A 25468-nucleotide genomic window follows, 5' to 3' on the forward strand; every position below is an offset into this window, starting at 1 on the left:
TACGAGACGTTAAAAGTAAATGCATGTTAACCCACTTGCTGTTGAGTAGCTTTTAATATAAGAAAAAAATATGATCATTACTTATCCATAAACCTATGTTAGAAAGTATGCTGATTGTAAACTCTTCCACTATAGCTGGGTGTGTTAATGCAGCCTGATGAAATTGTAGACTATAGGGGATATATTTATAACATGCAGGCTTATAGAAATGGAGATGTTGCCCATAGCAACCAATCAGATTCTACTTAACATTTATCTAGCAACTTCTAGAATATATTAGCTAGAATCTGGGTGCTATGGGCAGCAGCTACACTTCTAAAAACCAGCACTTTAGTAAATATACGCACAAGTGTAGAAATAGTGTTATAAAGTAGAAAAGAAACACACAGTTCTCATATACAGTACAACCAGCATGCTAGGCATACTGTTCCAGTAACCAGTGGCGTAACTAGGGGGGGTCGAGAAGGGAGTGTGCCCTGGGCGCCACCGGCCACGGTCCGGCCCACCATAGTTAGCCAGTGTAGCGCTGACCGCAGTGAGTGCGATCAGCACTACACATTTAAACAGGACCGGCGCTAGGCTTCCAGCGCTGCACAACTGAGCCTGTTCCCTCCCCCTGAGCGCTTGCCCAATAGCGCCAGGAGGCGGGCTCAGGCCGTGCATAACACGCGCATCGCCGCCAGCGCTGGCGGCGATGCGTGTGTTAAACAGCAGCCAATGAGAGTCAGTTAGACTCTCAATGACTGCTGCAGCACCCACTGCAAAAGCCTGGCTTCCGTCCGGCTCCTGCAGTGGGTAATGGGACAGACGTCATGACATCATGACATCTCTCCCATAATGCTGAGCGTGCCAGCCCAGGAGGACTAGCGGGCGGCGGTGGCGGGAGCGGTGTCGCGGTCCAGAGCAGCAGCGTTGATTCACGTAAGTATATTTGTATATATATTTTTTTTAAACCTGTCTGCACTACTGGGGGCACACTAGGGTGGAGGGGGGTGGCTACTTCTGGGGGTACCTCTACTGGGGGTGGGGGCACATTGGGCAAGGGGGGTGGCTACTACTGGGGGCACCATTACTGGGAGGACCTCTACTGGGGGGGGCTACTACTGGGGGCACTTAATCGGGAGGGGGAACCTCTACTGGGGACTACTACTTGGGGGGGGAAACTACTACTGGGGACATTATAAATGGGGCCTACTACTAGGGGCACTGCACTGGGTGGACCACTACTGGGGGCAATAATAGGAAGGACCACTACAGGGGGCACTGGATAGGGGGGATCACTACTGGAGGCCTGCATCAGGGGGACCACTACTGGGGACACTGCATGGGGAGGAGGAACTACTGCTGGGGGCACTATATAAGGGGCTTACTGCTAGGGGCACTGCACTGGGGGGACCACTACAGGGGGCACTAGATAGGGCGGGATCACTACTGGGTGCCTGCATAAGGGGGACCACTACTGGGAAAACTGCATGGGGGGACTTCTGCTGGGGGCACTATATAAAGGGCACTGCATAGGGGGGGGACTACTACTGGGGGCACTATATAAAGGGCACTGCATAAGTGGATACCACTACTGAGGGCACTTCATTGTGGGGACTGCAACTGAGGGCACTGCATAAGGGGGAACACTACATGGGGCACTGCATTTGGGGGGACCACTACTGGGGGCACTGAATAAGGGGAACTAATTGGGGGCTGTATAAGGGGGACCACTACTGGGGATACTGTATAAGGGGCAATACTATGGGCCTGCATAAGAGGGACCACAACTGCATACTGGGGGTACTGTATAAGGGGCACCACTGGGGTTAAGGTGCATATGGATAGGAATGTTCAGCGTGAAAATAAAGGGGTGTGTCTTGTTGACATGCCCCATTTTTAAGTGACCACGTCCATTTTTTTCCGCGTGCGCCGAAGGCGTGCACACATATCGGGGGGAGGGGGGGGCGGCTCCCTTTTCAAATTTGCCCTGGGCTCCAAATACCCTAGTTACACCACTGCCAGTAACAGATGCTCAATGTAGACAGCATTCTAGTGTAAGATGTATCCTAATGACTGCCATAAAATACATGAAATACCCCAGGCACCACCATAAAATATATTCAACATCACAGTGACCATCATTCAGTACATTGAGCTTCCCAGTGACCTCTATACAGTACATTATTAAGGATCCCAGTGACCATTATACAGTAGTTTGAGCATCAGAGTGACTGCAGCACAGTACATTAAGCACTCCAGTGACCCACCACACAGTACAATAACCATCCCAGTGACCATGATAGAGTGCATTAAGTTCCCAGTGACCACCATACAGTATACTAAGCAACCCAGTGACAGCCATACAGTACTTTAAGCATCCCAGTGACCGCATACAGTTGATTGATCAATCTCAGGGCCTTCTAACAGTGCAGACAGCATCCTGAATACTGCCATACAGTACAAATATCATCCTAGTCCCTGCCATACAGTACAGACAGCATTTCACTGACTGTCAATACAATATATAAAGCAACCCATTGACTATCATACAGTATATTAGTATATAGAGTACATTAAGCTTCCCAGTGATTGCAGTACAGTACATTAATCATCCCAATGACCACCAAACATCATATAGAGCATCCAAATACAGTATGTTGAGCATCCTAGTGACCTCTGGCCCTGATTCAGAGCTGGACGCTCTGACAGAGCGCTCGCACTGAATCAGGGCCGTCCTTCTTAATTTTTAGAGTAGCCTCCTGGCCGCTCGTATAGCTGTGGGTGACCACATTGGGCTTGCAACGAGACCCTTGTGGTAGGGTCTCGTTGCCGCAAGCCTTGCAGTGCTTTTGGGTCTATCAGAGCTAAAAGCACTCCCACTGACATCACTTGTGATGTCAGTGGGGCCGGCCCCAGACGGTAGGGAACGCCTCCGTCTGGGCAGCCATGCCCCCAGCACGCCCACCAAAGGGGGCGTGCTGTCACTCAACATCGACAGCACGCCTCCTTTGGTGCGAGACCCGGAGCGACAGCTTGCCTGTCGCTATCCGGGTCTCGCGCATGCGCACAACGGAGCCGGCTCCGTTGTGCGCATGCGCACTGGGCCAACATTGACCCGCTTGCGAGCGTTCAGCGCTCGCGAGCGGGTCTGAATCAGGCCCTCTGTACAATACAAAGGACATCCAACTGTAGTTACTTCCATAAACTTCCGCAATACAGTTTGTTGAGCCTCCTAGTGATATTCAACTGTAGTGACTTCCATAAACTACATTAAGTATTCCAGGGACTGCCACAAAATACAGTAATTATCCCAGTGGCCGCATATAGGGCCTGATTCAACAAGGAACGCACGGTAGAAGACGCACGCACTCAGCCGCTGCGAGAATGTGCTAATCAATTCATACGCACGGAGACTGCAGCATAAGAAGCAGACGCCCAACCCCATATTAAACCGCCCATCTCCCTTTACTCAAAGCCTAATCAGTAGGCAAGCTAGCATAAACATCGGTAACATCGAGAACCATCGACCACATTTGCATAATAGTGGTTTGCTAGACCTCTCGCAGGACCTTGGCAACTTCCTGTGTGCACGGAGTCTCATCACTGCATCCACACTGGCTTAATTATGGACGTCCCTAAAATGGCGTACCAAGGCACAGGCATGTCTGCGTTCGCCCGACCACCCCCAGTCACCACCCACAAACTGCACTTCCTGTCAATCAATGCTGGAAGGGTTCTGCATACACGCTGCGTATAGTCTACGTACACTTACCCGATCGCACTGGCTAGTTTGCGCATGCGATGCATACACATGTGCAGTTCGGAAACATCGGCCAAGTGCATGCATTCTCTCCTGTGCGTTCCTTGCTTAATCAGGCCCATAATACATTGAGCATTCCAGTGACCACTATACAATACATCACGAACCCCAGTGACTGCAATACAGTATATTAAGCACCCCAATGACCATGATATAGTACAGTAAGCATCCCAGCGAACTACATACAGTAACATAAGCATCCCATTGTCCATGATTCGGTACATTAAGCATTCCAGTGAACACCATACAGTACATTACGTAGGCATCCCAGTGATTGCCATACCATACTTTAAATGTCCCAGTGCCCATCATATACTGTAGTAGTCAACATCCCAGTGACCTCCATACAGTACATTAAACATTCCAGCAATCACTATATACATTAGGCTTTCCAGTGACTGAAATACTGAACATTTAGCATCCCAGTGACCATGATACAGTACATAAAGTAAGCATCACAGTGACAGTCATAGAGTATATTGAACATTCCAGTGATCTCCATACAGTACAGATAGCATCCCAATCACTACCTTACATCGCAAAAAGATTGTGATAAAGGGGGAGATGTATCAAACCTTGTTGAGAAATACAGTACCAGTCAATCAGCTCCTACTATAACTATCATTTTTGAAACACATCCTTTAAAATAGTAGTTAGAGGCTGATCGATTGGTGTCGCTCTCCACTTTATCTGTCTCCAAGGTTTGATACATTTCTCCCACAGTACATTAAGCATCCCAGTAACAGGTATAGAGTAGATTATGCTTCTCAATGACTGAACAGACACCTTCAGAGTGAGTAAATTAAGCATATCACTGACAACCATACAGTATACTAAGCATTCCAGTGACTGCCATACAGTACATAGAGAATGCCAGTCACCACCATACAGCACATGCCATGCTTGGCCGGGGTAGGCTCAGAGGTGCCCCAGGCCTCCTCTCACAGGCAGGACCATGGAGAGGACAGCCGCTGCCTCAGAACAGCCTCTGTATCGCTGGGCACCTGCCACAATGTATCACACACATGTGCGCAGAGCACCCGGCTGTCCCCTACTCCGAATCCTTCTGTGGGTGGTGAACAAGACATCATGACATTTTGTCCCTGAGTGAGTAAAGATCAGTGGAGGAAGCCTTCCCTAGAGCCGCAGAGAGGATTGCGGCTCCAGGGCAGAGACTAGTGCTGAGCGCAGGTTCTGCCACACGGAGCGTCGGGTGTACGGATAATACCGACCCAGAAAAATCAGGACCACTGACAGCTACCTGTAGGGACACACCTGTGAGACAGCTGGCAGCAATGCATTTATGGGGAGCACCTGTCAAATCCTGGTAGAGACTTTGCCAGATTTGTAGATTATTGCACATTTTACTCCAGAGTATGATTTTCTAGTAGTAGCTTTGGAGTCATGCGCTGACAAGTTACTGTATCAACGGAGATTGTAAAGGCCAAGCTACTGCAGCTTTTTTGTTGAGACTAATGATGAGAATTCTATTCTACTAACAAATGGCACAAAAACCCAAAAAGCCCAAAAAGCTTCAAGTGTCACAAAGTCTCAGAATGTAAAACAAGTGAGCCAAATGGTACTTCGTCATGCAAACAGAAGGAATGAGTCAGCATTAACGGTCTGATTCAGCAGCGATCGCAGCTGCGTTTTCACACGCAACGCAGCAGCTCAGCCTGCATAAAGACGCCCACTACTGCTTTCTCACATCGATCCAATGTTGCTCTTCTACATAAACATCGGTACCATCGATGCATATCGCACAGGTACGCAGTATTTACACCAAGTCTGGCCAGCAACAGAAACTACATGTCTCCTCGCATGCAGTGGCTCTTAAGCTTCGTACGCAATCGCAGTGGCTAATTCTTGCACACCCAAGCAATGGCGTTCAAACAGTCATGCACGTCTGCATATTTCCGACCACTCCCCCGTCACCCCCCCCCCAAATACTCCCAGTCTGTCAATCACTCTGCAATGGATTCCTCTGTGCAAGCTTAATCGCAGTGCACATGCATTGCGGCTTATACGCATTCGCAATGGCTAATAATTGCTCGGTCTGCGTACATAGCTGCATTTGCGGTCACTGCTGAATCAGGCCCTAAATGTAGTTGACAGTCACTATAAAGATTCCCACATGGCACTTCTGCTCTAATGAAAGTTGGTTCAAGTCACTAAAGTTATGTGATCCTGTAAACGTTGGGGGAATTGGAGATAAAGTCATATATGCAACGAAAGTCAAGACAATTACTGTGCACTTGAGGATCAAAGACGAAACAATTGTCACAGATTTACTATTTGTGTCAGATCTAGGAATCAATCTGATTGCCATGTGTGGCTGCTGCTGGTACAGTACATGAAGCTTGCAGTGTATTGCTAGAAGTTGACTTTGTACTTTCTAAAACTGATCACTGCTTATACTACAAGTGGAAGAATAAATGCATGCTGTAGGTTGTAGGTGGAACTGAGCTGGTGGTCACTAGGACCCGGTGCAGCTCAGTCAGGAGTAGTCCGACCTCTGACATGCACTTGCACAGCGTTTCCATGCGTCTTTACTCCCCAGCATCCATGGGGACAGGACAGACTCCAGAGGCTCCCACCAGAATACATGCCAGTACAGCCAATAACAGCAAGGACCCTATACCACAATCGATACACAGAGGGACTTTGGGGCTATCATCCTCCTGTGCACTCACCCAGCTCATGCCCATCATACAATGCTTAGTATTACCCTAAACTCCAGGCTGCTATATTCCACACAGATTGTCTATTGCTGTTAGAGCTGTGATATGCCTGTATGTAATGTTACTAGCAGTTACCATCTATTCCCAGATTTAACATCTCTCTAGCCAGAAGGCTAATACAACTGGAATCTGTTCCAAGGCCATCCTCATGCACACATTTGGCTGCTCAAACACCAGACACCCTTGGTGTAATATTTGCTGATACCAAAATCAGCAAGGTCGCAGACGACACGGAATAAGGGGATTTGACTGAGTGCAGGACAGACCTCTATTCAGTGATAGAAATGTACAGTGCAGAGGGCAGCATGGCTTTTGAAAAGCTGACAGGTGCTGAAATTTACATTACATGGAGGTTTGCCATGCAAAGTTGTGGTGACAATCCAAAACCTGACAGAGCTATGGGGACAATTGGTCTAGCGGTGGAGTCAAATGTTTATTTAGTAATCCGCAGGAAAGTTCTATTATATCTTATGATATGTGATTAGCGCTGTAGATGGCTTATGAAGATAAAGGCTTAATGAGGAAAATAAAACTGAGGCACACATTGTATGCAACAAAGCTTAGTGCATGTAAAAATATTAATGACTACATAGACAGAATGTTATCCATCTCTCAGCTGTTAATTTTTATGGCATTGCTGCAAAATTTTATGCAGGAGTACGACTTTTTGGTAGTGGCATTAGAGGCTAGCACTATGAAGCTAACCATGGAGATGATACATGCAAAATTGTTACAGTTCCAGAGCGCATACCCACTGAAACAATACTGAGAATTCTGTTCTTTTGTCTAAGAGTTCAGAGTACTAAAAAGTTTAAGATCACATGTTTCATATGTCACAATTTGGGACACAAAGCCTCAGATTGCAGTCTGAATGTATCAAGTGGCACCTCCTCACTAAAGTGACAGTGGAAATGAGTCATCCTTGAATGTAGCAGACAGCCACCATAAAGACTGTTGGTATATGGACTCAGGAGACACAAGGCATTTCAGTTGTATGCTTTTGTATAAAATAAGTGATAATGAATAGACCCCTAAATGTGGGAGGCAAAGCAGTTATCACTGTTGTGGAAAACCTACAGTTTTATACCTAACCTAGGAACCAACCTGATTGCTGTGAATGTTCTGGAGCGGAGAGGATACAGAGTCCAATTTACAAAGGGTTGGTGTGTTACGTACAGTATAAACAAAAGAGAGACTGTTGTTCTGCAGCAACCAGATGCCAACAATTATATAGCCTTGACACTGTGAAGTGCCATGCAATGGTCACCGAGAAATCCAGCCAATCAATGGAACTGTGGCAAAGGCGGTTGGGGCATCTAGGCTATGACAGAAGCTTCAGAATGGTATATTGACTGGGATGTTGAAGGACAATCCTGAAAGACCAGCACGTGAGAGCTGCGCGAAAGGCAAACAAACATGTAGCACATTTCCTAAGTTTGCATCTAGAGCACAAGTTCCATTGGAGTTAGTACATATTGACGTGTGTGAATTAATGGAGGTTGAATCAATGAATGACAGGCATTACTTCATGACACTTATTGATGATGCTACAAGGATGACACATCTTTATTTACTGAAGAACAAAAATGAAGTAACAAGTAAGATCAAAGTGTACAAGAATTTCTCTGAAAACCAAACAGGACAGAAGCTGAAAGATCTGTTAACGGAGGCAAATACTAGAATAGGGAACTAGCCAAGTGTCTAAGAGAAAATGGCATCCAGCATCAGCTAACCATTTCTTGAGAGAGCTAGAACTATGCTCTGTGATTCAAATCTTGAAGAAGTTTTGGGCTGAAGTAGTGAGAACAGCTATTTACCTTGTATTTCACAAGTCTACTTTAGTTAGTGTTAACAGAAATGTCATATTGCCACAGGGGCGTGTATCCCTGGATATGCCTGAAAGTGTGTCTAGTAAGAGTGAGGTTACAAAACTAAACAACCATTCAGGGAACATGAGTTCTATGAGGAGCAACAAGGCGAAACCTCCTAGAAAGTTTAGTAAGGAGTTTGCTGGATACCTCAGAGACTTCATAATCTAGGACCAACCTGTAAGCAGGAATGGAAGTCTACTATTAGTCATGATTTCCAAGACAAAGGCCTAAGAAGCATGAAAATACCTAGTCTTTTGTATCCAACTGCAGAGGAAGGAAGAGGAAAACATGTGCAGTTGTTTTTCTGGCTTGTGGGACTAAATGTGATTTTGATATGCTTAGTTCAGGGAGGACCATCAGAATTGCCACTGAAGATCACTTTGTCAGGACTCTGATAAATAATACTTTAGTCAGTCCAGTTTATTCTTCCAGTGAAATGTTGAGTGAGTGTCTGATTTCTTATGCTCACATTTTTCCCTTTCAGGAATGTGGACTGGAACATATATAAAATGTTGATGCTTTGTTTTACAAAGTGTCTTTCCCTAACTGTCATTGTCTTCCATTGCTGGAGAGAGACATCAAATGTAATGTGATGTTCTTGATGATTCCTGTGATGGATGGCAGTCTTGAGTGAGGCTGGTGTTGGAAGGAGTGTGCTCCTGTGCTGCCGCCCTCCAGCATCCTGTAGGTGGAACTGAGCCAGTCACTGGGATCTGGTGCTGCTCATTCAGGAGGAGTCCGGTCTCTGACATGCGCATCTTTACTCCCCAGCGTCCATAAGAACATGACACATTTTAGAGACTCCCACCAGAATACATGCCAGTACAACCAATAACAATAACTGCAAATACCCTATGCACCGCTGATACACAGAGGGACTTTGTAGATGATCTATAGCTTGAAGGCCAAGAAAGCCAGATTGCTAAAGTAAAAGTGTTGCTGAGTAACAAGTTCAGATTAAAATAACTTGGGTCAGCGCACTAACTACTGCTGTCGACATTCAAATTGTGCAGAATTTGAATACCGGGACTGTTACTATAGACCAACAGGGATACATTGAGACAAGGCAATGCTAAACAAATTTGGAATGGTGGACGCCAAGCATGTCAGCACACCAACTGACAGACGTACAAAATTAACAAAAGCTATGTGTCCAACAGCATAGGCATATTCTGTATATATAGGAAATGAGGAGCAATCCTTATCAAAGTACATTGGAACTTTAATATATCGAAGTGTTGGCACATATACAATGGGCACTGTACTCCTTGGTTCTAGATATAAGCAGCAAGTTGATTGTGTAAAAAATAGATAAATTAATATTGTCCTTTACAGTTGAACTAGAGGTTCCAGCAAGCTTCCTCTGCATGTTGGTACATAAAAAAAACAATAGTACCAGCATGTGGGGCATTGAGGGCCTGCTGGTACCTCTAGTTCACCTACATAAGAAATCTAAAAAAAGATGTATACTTGGAATATCTTTAGTTTACAATAGAATATATAATCCCATCAGTGGCTAATCCAGTGGGGGAGAGGTGAGGTGATTCCACTCCCTCTAGTGTAGGGATCAGGCATTGATCTATCACAAATATCGATACCCATGGTTTGATATGGGTGAATTGTTTTGGCGATACATTGTGTATGATATATAGAATAAATTGCTTATGCCGTTACGGTTTAGGTGTCAGTGATCTTTTCTAGGCAGAGCCAGCAGAGCTGCTTATTTCCAAGCTCTCCAATCAAAATCGAGATTCTCTGGGAGGCTGGGAGAGCCGATACAAAGGCACCAACTCTCCAATCAAAATCGAGATTCTCTGAGCGGCTGGAAGAGCCGATTCAAAGGCACCAACACCTTTTTAGTGTTTTCTGATAGGATCTTTCAGCCTACCCCAGAATCTGAGAATAAGATACAGTAGCAGGCCCTGCCCCAAATACTCACTATTGAAGGGCAGGGTAGGTTAGACATGCTCCTCAGCAGTCACCTGAATACTGTGTAATAGCACACTTTTATATACAGTACAGCTACCAACACAAAAGCCCCAAGACATATACATACAGTATATCAGCAGTAATGTCTTATTAATGACATATTTCAGAGAAATAGGTATATGAGCCAACAAAGGGGAATTCTGGAAGAAAGAAGAAAAAGTGATAATTGACTCAAAAGTAGGAAAAATGGTCCGTCTCTTGGCAGGTTACTGTCAATAAATTACAGGAGTTTGTAGGAAGATTAACATGCAACTTAAGTTACTAGTAGGGAACAGTACAGTTACTTACACCTGCGTGTAATTCCTCCTGCTGTATCTAACCTGTCACCTGCTGCAAACTTCTGACAGGTTTACACAGACTCCAGTAGCCACTGTTCTCCACTGCAAACACACTGAAGCAAATTCTCCAGAGGACATACATCAGTGCCACCCTGTCCGAAGATTAAGGGATAATCAACCATTGATAATAAGCAACCATCAATGATTTCTTATCAATGGTTAAGAGTTTTGCCATCTATCACGACGGTCAGATTTATTTTCTGAGTCACGCTACTGCACGCCCCTTAGGCCGACCTCCGTTTACAATTGACTTTGCTGATGTCACGTGTTCCGGCTAGTGATGCCCTGCAGTGGCTCTAACCATTGATGGTTTTTGTCAATGGTTTCCTGCCATTGATGAAAAGTACTGATGGTAGTGACACACATGCGTTTGAGATGCCATCCCCTAGCCCACGAACAGTCTCTAAGTGGCAACCACTTTGCGAATAAATGCTTTCTGTGAGCGACAACAGTGACTAAACTTGACGAATGTGTATTGTGACTTAGACGCATGCGCAGATCACGGGTTATATGCTCAAATATGTAAAAATCAGGATTTTGTCCATCTCTAAATCAGGCCCTAAAGCAGGTAGACCGTCACTTCTCTCTTTGTTAGCTCTGAGCTCAGTATTTGCAGAGATTAGCGCTGCAGTTGAACTTGACACTTTAACGGTCAGGTAGGCACAGGTAAGAGCTTGTAACTAGCTTGCAAAAATATTAATGTACACATTGTACAGTAATTTTCCCATCCTTACTCCTGTGGCTGTCCACACCTCTTTGGCAGCTGGAAAGTTGAGTAATATAGACCACACCAGGTTAGCAAAAGACGGTGGATTATTTGAACACATTGGATTATGCTGGATCAGGAATTTATGGCTTCTATCACTATAAACGGAGGAAGTACTTTTATAAACATTCTTTCAAAAATGCGGGTGTATTACATATTTAGATATTTCCTTCTAAATAATAAAAACAAACATTATACAGAGAATATATATTCCTTCCATTTAGTAAGAAAAGTACCAGCCAGGGGTCTTGGGAAAATATATACAATTCAATCGCGGTCACTACCATAATTTTATATTTATATAAAGAAATAATACAACATTGAAATGTTTCATTTTCTGCAAAATAAAAATAAGTGCACATTGCATGAGGATATGGTTTATTAAATATATAATTGCCTGCGGTGAACTAACTTGCATGTTTATTTACTTATATTACATACAATATTTAATATACTTTTTCTGCATTTTGATTCACAAGTGAATCTGTCATTAAATTACCATAACAAGCATCATTTGAACTCTGCATTATGTTTGTACTAATGTTATTCTGATTGCATTATAAAATGTTTTAGTGAAGTGACTGCACAAATGAAGCGTAAGGATTAGTTCATAAGTTCATAAAAAATAAAAAGGAAAGAGTATTGAATGTGCACACTACAAAGTCGTATACTGGTCTATCACTGATGCTTTTATCTCTAATGGAGTAACAAATTCAGTGCAATACATTTGATTCACTGTAATTTTCTTTCACAGCCAGAAGTTAAGCTTTAAGGAGCGTGTGCGCATGGCAAGCCCAAGAGGGCAAAGTATAAAGAGCAGACAGACATCAGTTGGAGATCGCCGTTCCCCCAGCACTGATGTGGCCACAGAACCAAGCCCCACAAAAGTCCAAAAGAGCTGGAGCTTCAATGATAGAACACGCTTTCGCCCTTCCCTCAGGTTGAAGAGTTCACAGCCGAAACCAGTGACCGATAGTAAGAGCTTCTGTTTCCCTATATACATGACTACAGTGTGCAATAAAGGATGCCTCACCATGAGATAATGCTATTTGTTCTGTGAAGTATAGTAATAAAAATTAGCACCCCATTACATAATATACATAATTAATAAAGTATAATAATAAATTATGCTATGCCATTACATAACACACTGATTTTACATTGCAGCATTTTAATAAAGGATATTTCTTCATTAGATACAGACATTGCTCACTTAGGGGTCTATTTACTAAGCAGTGTTAGGAGACAGAGTGAAAAGTGATAAGAAAGTGTATAGGTGCCAGCCAATCAGCTCCCAACTGTCATCTCACAGGCAGTGCTTCAAAAATAACAGTTGGGAGCTGATTGGCTGGTTCCTTATCACTTTCTTATCACTTTTCACTCTGTGTCCTAACACTGCTTAGCAAATAGACCCCTATACAACCGAGTTCTATTCCTACGACTCGGTCGTTAAAAGAATCAGTCATTAAGCGAGGACGTATAGTGGCCGGGAAACAGCAGGACCCAGGCTGAGGGTGACACGTGCCTGTGTGTGCCCCACCTCCTCCGAGAGCGTGCCACATCCCCGTCCGTTCTTTCCCTCATGGGAGGCACAGGCACGGCCCTCTCTCGTGGCAGAGTCTGTATTTTAATTTTTTTTGTATCAGTGCAAGCTACAGTTAGCTGGTCAGAGTTCCGGTCGTAAGTCCGAACGGTCGCTGAACAGGTAGGTCGTTAAGTGAGGAATGTCTGTACTGCAATTTTACTGTGATGTATACTGTGGTAATAAAGGATAGTTCTTGGCAGTGCTATTTTTTAGCAGGAACAAGCAGGAACTCAATAAATAATAGAATTATACTGTGAAGTATAATAATAATAAATAGTGCTTCATTATAGAACGTACATGAATAAAGTATTACCATGTATAGTGAAGTATAGTAATAAAGGACATCACTTGATTAAATAACACATATATTATCTTGTAAATTACAGTAATAGAGTATTACTTTCCTTTAGATAACATACATGATTATAGCGCAAAGTGCAGTAATAAAGGATAGAGGCCCTCATTCAGAGGCGCTCGCAAAATGCGAGCATTCGCTCTGAATGTGGGCGGCTGCTTGGGTTTTGAAGTGCGGCCTCCCGGTCGCTAGCTAAGCTGTGGGTTATCTGCGGGTCAGCTGCGCGACCATCGGGGCTTGCGACGAGACCCTAAGGTTGAGTCTCGACAACCGCAAGACCCATGGTGCTTCCTGCTCTGATCGAGCAGGAAGCTCGCCACTGACATCACTGCTGATGTCAGTGTGGCCGCCCACAAAATGGTAGGCGTTCCTTAAGGAACGCCTCTGTTTGTGAAACCACCCCCCCGCCACGCCTACAAAACGGGGCAAGCTGTCGATCAACATCGACAGCTGCCCCTTTTGTAGTGAGCTTCGGAGCGAGAGAATTTCTCTCTCGCTTCGGGGCTAGCGCACACGCAGTGCGGCAGCTGCGCGTGCGCAGGGCCTAAACATCGACCCGCTTGTGAGCGCTCAGCACTTGCGAGCAGGTCTGAATGAGGTCCAGAACTCCATTAGATAATACAGTTATGCTGTGAAGTATAGTATTAAAGAATAGCATTGCTTAAATACTACATATGATTATGCAAATCACAATAATAAAGAACAGCACTCCATAACATAACTTACATGATTATAGTGTGAAGTTTGGCAATAGAGGATAATGCTCCACTATATAGCACATAATGATAATATAGAAGTATTTAAATAATCAATATTTAGTGAATTGGCAATACTATAACAATACATAAGTATAGTATTAAAATACATGAGTATAGAGTAAATTGGAAATTAGTTTATTGTGAATGACACTAATAAAACCTAATACTTAGAGAGCACTATTAAGCATCCCCGGGAAGTATCTAGAAAGGACACAATGGTCCTCATTCAGACCCGCTTGCAAGCGGGTCGATGGTGGGGCACTGCACACGCGCCGCGCAAGCCCCGGAGTGAGAAATTCACTCACTCCGGGGCTAGCTACAAACGGGGCGGCTGTCGATGTTGATCGACAGCTTGCCCCGTTTTGTAGGCCGAGGGGGGGTGGCTGGACAAACGGAGGCGTTCCTGAATGAACGCCTGCCATTTGTGGGCAGCGCTACTGACATCACTCGTGATGTCAGTAGTGAGCTTCCTGCTCTATTAGAGCAGGAAGCTCACTGGGGCTTGCGGCAGACGAGACCCTACCACAAGGGTCTCGTTGCAAGCCCGATGGTCACGATGGTTGTGACCCACAGCTTAGCGAGCGGCCAGGAGGCCAGCTGTAAAAAAAAGCATCCGCCCTCATTCAGAGCGAGCGCTCGCTTTTTGCGAGCGTCTCTGAATGAGGTCCAATATCTGCTGCAGTCCTCCATTTTAGACTGCAAAAGCATCCCCCCATAGAGCTACATTTTGTATAATTTAAAGGGAGGGGATCCTCCATAGGATACCTCCCCGGCAATGGCCGCTCGCATACAGTATGATCAGTCTAATGATCATGCGACCAGGTCCCAAACCCAGAAGTAAAGTGATCTCATTAACGATCACTTTACTCCCAACACATTGCAGTGACGGGTTCCTATCTGAGCCACTGTCCCTGAATGTGGGATTTTTTTTAACACAGGTGATCCTTAATTTTTTATTGCCATTTTAAGAGATCATAATTATCGGGACTAAAATACAATAAGTAATAAATATTCCCCTTAATGAGATAACTTGCAGGACCAAGCAGCATTTAAAGTTATGAAAGCACTAACAGGTCAATGTAAGGTTTAATAAGAATTTGAATATCAAACTTGGTGCATACTCAGCATTGGAAATTGCTCTTATTTACATTTTAGACTATTATTACATTATTATTTGTTTATAGCAATATTAATGTACTTATATTCTATTTGCTATTATATTATATTCTTGTGATGGAAATTAGTAATTTTCAAATTAATTAAATGTGAGCATAAATTCTATTATCTTGCCTTTCTTAAATGTCTCTTTAAGCATAAACTTTTTTACAAGGATGTTTACCTCAAGTCAATGCTTCGTGCCTCCCGTGTGTCCCTATTTTATACACTGACCCTCCTTATATCCAAATAGCATCTCTTGTTATTCTGATGCATAGAACTGAAGAGATTAGCTTTTTTTTTTTAAACGTGTTTGTTTAGAATTTTCTATAAACACAGTAAACGACACAAAAGGCCATGTAGAGGCATAAATATTACCAAGAGAAAACAGGTAGAACCACAAAAATATTCGAAAATATGAAAATATTTGAGGCAAGAACAATACCAAAATACACATTAGTAGACTAAATGAGGTGAACAAAAAATTCCCTGGGCATGAATGATATTGTACAAGGGCGCAGTAAACAAATCTGCCCACGAGTGGTATTATAACAAGAGGTAGATAAGGGAAGAGAGAGGCAGAAGGATAAGGGAAGGGAGGAGGTCATAGTAGAAAGTAGAAATAGAAAGTTCCCAGTGTCCAGTAGAGTGGTAAAGAGTGAAGGGCTTGCCAGAAAAAATAGCTGTAGAGTGAGGCCCTAAGACTTTGAAAGCAAAAGGTCAGTGAAGCCCAAAGGAAGGGCTCCATGGGGCGTAAAGCTACTATAAACAAACCAAACCCAAATGAATCCATGGGAGTAGTTATGCAAGAAAGCAGACATTTTCTCCATGGCTGCAAGGTCCAATATTTTATTGCAAAGCTTTTGGCATGAAGGGTGGTCTGTGCATTTCCAATGTCCAGTAATCAAGCACCTAGCTGCATTCAGGATATGCATGGAGAGCTTGTCAGCACATTTATCCAATCCCTCTAGTGGGCAGCCAAGGAGAAAAGACCACAGAGACTTGTATATTGGTGCCTTAAGGACCTCAGAAAGGAGATGAGGAACCCCATCCCAGAACTTGGCTATCTTTGGACATGACCACCAAATATGTAAATAAGATTCCACTTCGCTGCAGCCCCTCCAACAGTGGTCTGTAGCAGAGCCGTACATTTTCCCTAACTGAGTGGATACTAAACATCATCTATAATATACCTTGTATGCATTCTCCTTGACTATGGAGGATATAGAAGATCTAGATACTCTCTCTCTCACCACAGACCAAGTGTTTTCCCTAAATCTATCTCCCACTGAAGTTCATTATTTGGTGTGATAGGTACTGTAGCTTAGTATGAAGCAAACAGTTATATAGGACAAAGATAAGCCCCTTCAAGAGAGGGCTATTAAGCCATAGAGTGTCAAGGGTAGACAAAGAACGGTTGATGGAGCCAGGGGAGAGAATCAATAAAATGTCGTACTTGAAGATAGGCAAAAGGACTAATATTTGGTATCCCATATTTGTTCTGTAAAGAACCATAAGAAGCACAGCCCTCCCTGATCTTTTTATTTGCTGTGTGCGCATCCTATGGTGTCTGTGACCATGTTGACCAATAAACTGTTTCTTTACAATAGAATATATCATGCATGGCTGATGGATGGTCTTTCTGCCCCTAGGTAGTACTGTACAGTACCTCTCCCCCTCCTGCATCTTGCGCCATACGGTACACCATTCAGTATTGATTGCAACGGAACGTACCATGGCGCTGGAATAAGTCATAGCATGTAATACAACCTTTTGTCCACCAGGTGTCACTTTTCCTAAACTACACTGCATATGCGTCAGATATCCAATGCATTTTCTGTATTGCCACCCGATGATTGGCTGACAGAACCTGTGATTCGGTACATAGTACAGCGTTTTCATCATGGAATCAGAGCTGTAGAAGAATGTGTAATAAAGTTTTAAATCATTACAGTTTGTGTGCGAGTCATGTACCTTTAAAAAATATATATATTTTCTTTATACAGTATTTGTAGTTCAGCTGCCAATTACTGTCTGGACATAAACTAAAGTACAGTATGTATTGTATGAGAATCTGAGACAGACTGCGATTTTTAGTCTCACTGAAAAAGGACACTGCAGTATTAATCAGCCACACGCAACCACAGTACTGTATACAGTAATAAAATGCAAGTCTGCATCTGGTGCAAAACAGCCAGGGGCATTGATAAATGTGAGTGGTGGGGTTCAGAGACTCAAACGCAACCTCAGTTTTTAATGAGACTACATGATTTCCTGTTCAATAATGTTGCAGTATTGTGTTGAAGGCACTACATAACTGCACAACTCCCTCGCACCCTGTAATGACACACACCCATACAGTTATGGGGTGCAGGCACTCGTCTCGGGTTTCAGAGTGTTGGGGTTCAGGAGCTTAAAGAGGTCTCAGATACACCCACAGCTTGTTGGAGTTCAGGCACTCAGACAGGTCAGATGCACGCACAGCTTTCAATGAGACAGGATTAATTAATATTCACTAATGCTGGGGTACTGTGTTTACATGTACTAGTATAATATTTTGAAAGGAAGACACATTTTTATTAATATCATTATTAGTATTATTATGCTTCCCTCACTGCGCCCTCCCTAACGGCAGCAAATGGGTGGAATGCACAAGCATTCAGTAGACAGATGTGAAATAGATGTGGCCTAGTGGTTAGAGTGATCATTTTACATGCTAGTGGTCCAGGGTTCAAATCCCACCACATCCCGATATTATTTTGTAATCCTTTATATTTTAGGTTCATTCCTCTATATAAAGATGTGTCCGTCCACACTTGTCGGGTTTCAGATGCACCCACAGGTGTTGGGGTTCAGGGACTCAAACGCAACCTCAGTGTTCAATGAGAATACATGATTTCCTGTTCAATAATGTTGCAGTATTGTGCTGTTGCACTGCATAGCTCCACAAGTCCCCCGCACCCTGCAATGACACACACCCACAGAGTCGGGCTCAGACGAGTCAGATGCACCCACAGCATGTTGGGGTTCAGGGGCTCAGACACAACCCACACGTGTTGGGGTTCAGGGGTTTAGACGCACCAACAGCTTTCAATTAAGTAACCTTAGCGGTTCTCACCATTGAAGACAATATGCTGTGACCTGTTTGACCCCCTGACGCTGTGGGTGCGCCTGACACCCGACATGAGCGCCTGCACCCTATAACTGTATGGGTGTGTCATTGCAGGGTGTGGGGGAGTTGGAAGAGCTATGTAGTGCCTTCAGCACAGTACTGCAACATTATTCAACAGGAAATCATGTGGCCTGAACCCCAACACCTGTGGGTGCATCTGAAACCCGACAATTGCGGATGGATCACTGCACTTTATAAAAAAATTTTTTATAGAGCATTGAATGTAAAATAATCAGGGCTGTGGTGGGATTTTAACCCTGGACCACTAAACGTGAATGTGTATGTGAAACGATCGCTCTAACCACTCGACCATAAAGGGTTTCACATCTATCTACTGAATCCTTGTGCACTCCACCTATCATCTGCCATCATTGTTTTAAACTCGGGGGGGAGGGGGCACAGCGAGGGAAGCATAATAATACTAATAATGATAATAATAATAATAATAATAATAATAATAAAAATGTGTCTTCCTTTCAAAATATAATACTAGAACATGAAAACACAGTACCCCACCATTAGTGAATATTAATCCATCCCGACCAGTGGCATATCTAGGGGAGGTAGAGCGGTCCGCACTACACAGTAAACAAACACCGCCGCTGGCTAGTACACTCGTACTACAGTATGTTTGTTTTGGCAGCCAAAGAGAGTCAGCCAGACTCTCATTGGCTGCTGCGCCCACTGCCGAAGCCGGGCTGGAGCTTACTCATGAGCTCCATCTTCCGGCTCCCGCAGTGGGTGATGGGAGAGACATCATGACATCTCTTCCATAGTGCAGTGCGGGCCGGCCCTGGAGGATGGAGGAGCGGGTGGTGGCGGGAGCAGGTGCGGGGATTCAGGTGTTTTTTTTTGTGTGTCTTTGTCTGGCACTGCTGGGGGGGCAGCAGTGCCAGACAAAGTAGTTCCCCCCTATACAGTGCCTACTGGGGGCACTGTATAGGGGGAACTACTACTGGGGGCATTATATAAGGGGCACTGCATAGGAGGGACCACAACTGGGGGCACTGCATAGTGGGGACTACTACTGGGGGCACTATATAAGGGGCACTGCATAGGCGGCACCACTACTGGGGCACTGCATAGGGGGGACTACTACTTGTGGCACTATATAAGGGGCATTGCATAGGGAGGACTACTACTGGGAGCACAATATAAGGGGCACTACTTGGAGCACCACTACTTGGGGCACTGCATAGGGGGGACTACTACTGGGGCACTGTATAATGGGCACTTCATAGGGGGGACCACTACTGGGAGCACTGCATAAGGGGGGCCACTACTGGGGCCACTGCATAGGAGGACCACTACTAGTTACACTGTAAAAGGGGCATTACTGGGGGCACTGGAGAAGTGTCACTACATAAGGGTGCATTATTGGGGGCACTGTATAAGGGTGCACTACTGGGGGCACTCTATTAGGGGCACTACTACAGGGGGCACTGCATAAAGTGCACTGCTACTGGGGACATTGCATAAGGGGCACTACAACAGGGGGCACTGCAAGAGGAGCACTACTACTTGGGGCATTAACATGCATATAGTAATGTTCCCAGAGTGACGTTCCCAAAGTGGGCGTGGTCACATGCCACATGGGGCGTGGCCCTAATTTTCCAGTGGACACACCCAATGTGGCATGTGACCACGCCCACTTTTTAGCCGCACGCACCTACTTGGGGGAGGGGACTCCCTTTTTTTAACTTGCCCTGGGCTGCAAATATCCTAGTTACACCATTAATCCCATCTCATTGAAAGCTGTGCGTGCGTCTCATTAATGTTTCGGTTATACCAGCATAACATCACGGCAATTACACTACAGTACCGTACTGTATGTGTACTGATTTGCGTTCCACTCAATGAGCTTCTGCAATTTTATTGTAAAGATTGGTTGTGCGAACATGCAAATACTGTACACTGCAGTAGTGTCCTGAACGTCATTGGCCCGCTTGGCAGGGATCTCCATCCACTTCTACAGTATGGTATTCAGTAGTGTAAATGTCATCAGTGGAGCAGCGGTTAAGCGGTGTATTGCATGCTGTGGATTCTCTTGTAGAATGCCACGGTACGCCACAGTAAAGCCATCACGCAACTTTCCAAGGCGCGACCCAGAAGCTAGAATGTCGTGCTATGAGCAACAAACTTGCTGGACCCATCTGTATGGCCGACTTACTCTAAACTGAAAACCAGCAACAGAGAGGGAAGCACTGGGATGGTGTCTACTGTATATTAGCATAAGCAAAAACCTGCGTGCCCACCTCTTAGAGCAGTGTTGGCTAACCTTGACACTCCAGCTGTTATGGAACTACATAACCCAGCATGCACTGCTACAGTTTTGCTATTAGGGCATGCTAAAACTGTGGCAGGGCATGCTGGGATATATAGTTCCACAACAGCTGGAGTGTCAAGGTTAGCTAACACTGTCTTAGAGGCTACCAGCTACACGTTAAAAAGCACTTTGACTCTTCTTAAACCTCCTGTACTGTAGTAGTCTTTGTAATTAACAGGATTGCAAACCCTGAAGTAGAAACTTTGCCACAGTGGTCCCAATGTATAATCCCTAAAATCCCTAAAAGACTGCTGACCATTATACCAAAAACTAAAAATATACAATTTTGAAATAAAGCTTGAATGAATAAAAGACTCGGGACCCAAAACACTTGTTCACCTCTTTAAAAATAAACAAAAAATAATAAAAAAAGCTTTGTTCTTTATCTGTCACAGCCTAAATGTAAGATTAAATCCCCTTTCTTCTTTCTTGCTTAAATACAAATGTGAAAACACAAACAAAAAAGCCCAACCCAAATATAAAGCGGCCAGTGTGAGGGCAACACTTTTGATTGGCAGTGAAATGTGCTACCAGTTACCTCTGACTATAGTAAGTTCAGTGTGTGATCTAGGTACCAACTAAATATTAACCAGTGTGTGGTTGGTTCTCACTAGAGCAGGGGGGATTCCAAACACTAGAACTGGTTGAAATTTGGGGAAGGGGACAGGTTGCATATTTTTTCATTATTTTTTTATTTTAAGCAGTTCACGGTGCATAGGAACTGATGCTCAGCTCCTTGACAATGCTAACCTGGCAGATGAATTTAGTGTTTCACTAAGCCAGTGTGAAGGCAAATCCACATGCATAACCTAGCTTGGTGGGTCACACATACACAGTACACTGGAACAATTAAGCTTGCAGTGCCACTTTTGCAAAACTACTGTATGTAATGAAAATAAGTGCTTTAATTAAATTAAAAAAAGGAAAAGCAAAAACATGGCGCTAACCACTAAAAGACAGCAATTTATTCCAACTAATTTGATAAATCAGACTGCCACTTCAATATCAGAATAGGTTATACCAGTGGTTCCCAAACTATTTTGAATCCCGGCGCCCTAATGTATCAGCACTGTTTTCACGGCACCCTTGAGCCAAAAGTTTGTTATTGAGAAATTCTGAATAAATGTAGTGAAGTAGTAAAGAGAAGTAAATTGTGCTGACCTGTCATCCTTAGGCTCAGTTATGTGGTGGTGGACAGGTTTACCCTTCTGTTTTTCCACATATTTACATTACATTGACCACAAATAATTTGATTTGGTGCTGGACCACCAACCTGAGGCACCCCTGCAAGTGTCCTGAGGCACCCCAGAGTGCCACGGCGCACAGTTTTGGAACCACTGGGGTATACTATACCTATCAAAAAATGTAGGATACCAGAAAAAAATATAAAATATAGAAGCACTGTCCAATTATTCAATATTTTAATGTCACAAATAAATGTTTATTATCACAGATATCCACTAATACACTAACAAACGCGACCAAGGTAAATATGTAATAAAAACTTATTGGATGTAATTATTAAACACCAATTATCAGCATAGCTGGTCTATTGCATATACATACAGCTAATTCTATATTGTATGTACTTGATCCTTTGTAACTGGGTCTCAATGCCCAGAGAGTCCAACATATGCAAACATCAATATAAAAAATTCAAAACTATTTTAAATCCACTATTTTAGCCTCAGCGTATAACCCAGCAATCGTGCAGCAGGTGCAAATCAATTTGTTTTTATTCTCAGCATGCGGCTCGGCGGTATCATAGCAGACACAGATTAGTTGTTCTTATTTCAGCAGAATAGTTCTACAGATGTTACTTTGTAGCAGACAAATTTAAACCACTGCACTTTTATAACAGGAAAGCATGTAACACTGCACTTGCAACTTTGTATCTACGTATTATTATTGGGAGAGCATAAATTACTCATGCTCTATAAAAGGAATATTCCTTTGTAAAAAAAATGTTGTGCACTCACATATAAATGTTTAGTCCCATTAAAATCCCAATGTGCTTTAGTGGTGGTCTCCTCAATAGACACCTACAGTATGCCTATGTCGGAATCGGTATGAAATACCGACGGCCACGATTCCCAGCATCGGTAGGCCGACAGAAGCAGAGTTCCCAGCAGCAGAAGCCCGACAGCGTTGGAAATCCCGATCGTCGATAGGTAAGCACTTACTAACCTAACCCTCCTTAGGGTTGCTTAACCCTAACCTCCCCCCCAAGTGCCTAGCCCTAATCCCCCCTCTAAGTGCCTAACCCTAACCCCCCCTTCCCCGCTGCCTAAACCTAAGTCCCCCGGGGGGGTGCCTAACCCTTAGTCCCCCGGGGGTGCCTAACCCTAACCCTCCCTCCCCTTAGCCTAACCCTAACCCTCCCGGGGGGGTGCCTGACCCTAAGTCCCCCCCCCGGGTGCCCTAAACCTAACCCTCCCCCCCCGCGCGGCTGTCCGCTCGCAGTGCCCGGCATCCCTTCGATTGGGATGCCGGGCGCCTGTCTCTCGGCATTGGGAAAATGTCAGGCGTTTCACCCTCGCCGAGATATGACAGTCGGGAAGCCGGCTGTCGGTATTAAGGCAGCTGGTTTCCCGATTGCATCCCTTGTATTAAATAATTGTCGAAACATTCAATAGCCAGTATAGCTTTTCCCGCCTTTAAAAGTGTTGGTTGCTTAAGCTGGGTACACAAATATACAATCATTGGGCCATTCATCCAATATCGAGAGAATGGCTGTTGGATTGTATAGGTGTGTACTCTGTCCCGATGCAAGAGCGTAAGCCGATAAACATTTTTTAACGCTCCTGCAATGGTGGGGATCGGGAGGTCGCATCTCATATACTGTTTAAAATTTATCGTTTCGACCTCCCGATCCCATAGAAGTCCGTACACGGCTGACGGGGTCACACCGGGGACAGACTGCACGGCTGATCGGGACAGCTTTACCCGATCAGCCTGCAATCGAAAGCTTTACTCAGGAAATAAACAGGGTGAAACCCATTTATCCGTTAAACTTTAAATAGTGTATCGATTCCATCAAGTTCAGCTACATACCATTAATCTTCCGTGGTCCGTCATCCATGCACACTAAACATAAGGGGGAACCTATAACTTGAATATATAACAATACACAGACTGTAGAACTGTTCTGCTGAAATAAGTCTAATCTGTGTCTGTATACATTTATACTTATGTGCTTGTATATTTAAATTTGTATAAAAATGTACAGTATATATACAGTAAATGTCATAAATAAAAGCACATAAATGTATACAGACTAATAATTTATAAAGCCTATGTACACATTTCAATCAATTTAGACAGTTTTGGCAGGCTGGAGCTGGACTTGCACTTGGCGTTCATACCACTGCACGGAAGGAGACTTGGGCAGAGTTTCATGACCCTGCAGGGACTTATAGGAAGATTTCCCTCTGTCCCTGCAGTTTTAGGGATATTTATGGAATTGCTTCATATATAAGGTAAAGATTGTTGAGTAATTTAATGCTTTTTTCTTTGCAGAATAGCAAAAAGAGTTAAAGCACTGTAGAGAGCGATGGTTTTCTCTCTACAGTGCGATACTATTTGATAAGAGAATTAGTGTAGAAGATAATTGTGTTGTCTTCTCCATTAACCCACTGCTGAATAGTGGACATAATTAAACAATGCGTAAACGGTAGTTTCCACATTTTGTAAATAAAAAGATCATTGCTGAATAGACCCCACTGTATATTCTACTTGTTATTGACTTAATACCAGCCTACATGAAAATACAGTGATAAAGTTAAATATAAATAGTATTGTATTACCTTTATAAACCTTTATAAACCTGTCACACAGAATAAAGTTTCCTTGTGCTTATTTTTCCTTTTCAGCTTACTGTTGCATTTGACATCTGTGTTGCCAGATGCTTTCTAAAGCTGTGCCTTATGTTTGGTTAAGTCAGTGAAGTATAGTTGAAACAATGTCTGTAAACTTAGGAAGAGTCTTAATAATTTACATTATAATTTGGTTCCCTGCTGTCATCCGTATGGAGTGAATTGTTTAATTTCTTTTTTGTAACAAGTAATAGAATTTGATAGCATAACTGAAGACAGTCACGATTGCCACATGTCAGAGAGCTTCGGAGACATGCTAATAACTGTAGAACGTGCATGACATATTTATCTTCTGGTGAGACTCTTCAATTACGCTGTATATATATAAGATTACATTTAGAAAATTTGCCAAGTAGCACAAGGAAAACTGGAAGGAAAAACATGCTATTTTAAACTAGTAAACAGATGGTATCGTAAATACAGCTAAAATGACACCACTACAAGCAAGATTAGACTGGTGTGATAGTCCCACTGTTGCAAAGAACTGTTGTCAAGAAACACTTGAAAACATTACTGAATAAGGCAATGTTGGTAAAAAGGAGATGCCAAAGGCATACATAAATTGTCCATGGCACATAAAACATAGTTCCAGTATATTTTTTTAAGCTCATACACAAATAATTAACTGCATAGAAACTTGCTGTGCGAAACCATTTACAGACAAAGGCCCTCATTCAGAGCCACTCGTAAGCGGCAGCTCGTTCGCTCCGAGCGATGTTTGCCAAACTGCGC

The 25468-nt window shown here is 43.7% G+C and overlaps 1 protein-coding gene across 2 annotated transcripts in view; it reads left to right on the forward strand.

Moving 5' to 3' along the window:
• The window catches only part of KCNQ5 (potassium voltage-gated channel subfamily Q member 5), a 791832-nt gene that overhangs the window by 713228 nt on the left and 53136 nt on the right, over positions 1–25468 (forward strand). For both annotated transcript variants that reach the window (XM_088471354.1, XM_088471348.1), the window contains one exon: positions 12265–12485. In XM_088471354.1, coding sequence (XP_088327480.1) covers positions 12265–12485 — 221 coding nt within the window. The remainder of the gene's footprint in view (positions 1–12264; positions 12486–25468) is intronic.

This window comes from Taudactylus pleione, unplaced genomic scaffold, assembly GCF_031769625.1.
Source record: "Taudactylus pleione unplaced genomic scaffold, aTauple2 ptg000015l, whole genome shotgun sequence".
NCBI lineage: Eukaryota > Metazoa > Chordata > Amphibia > Anura > Myobatrachidae > Taudactylus > Taudactylus pleione.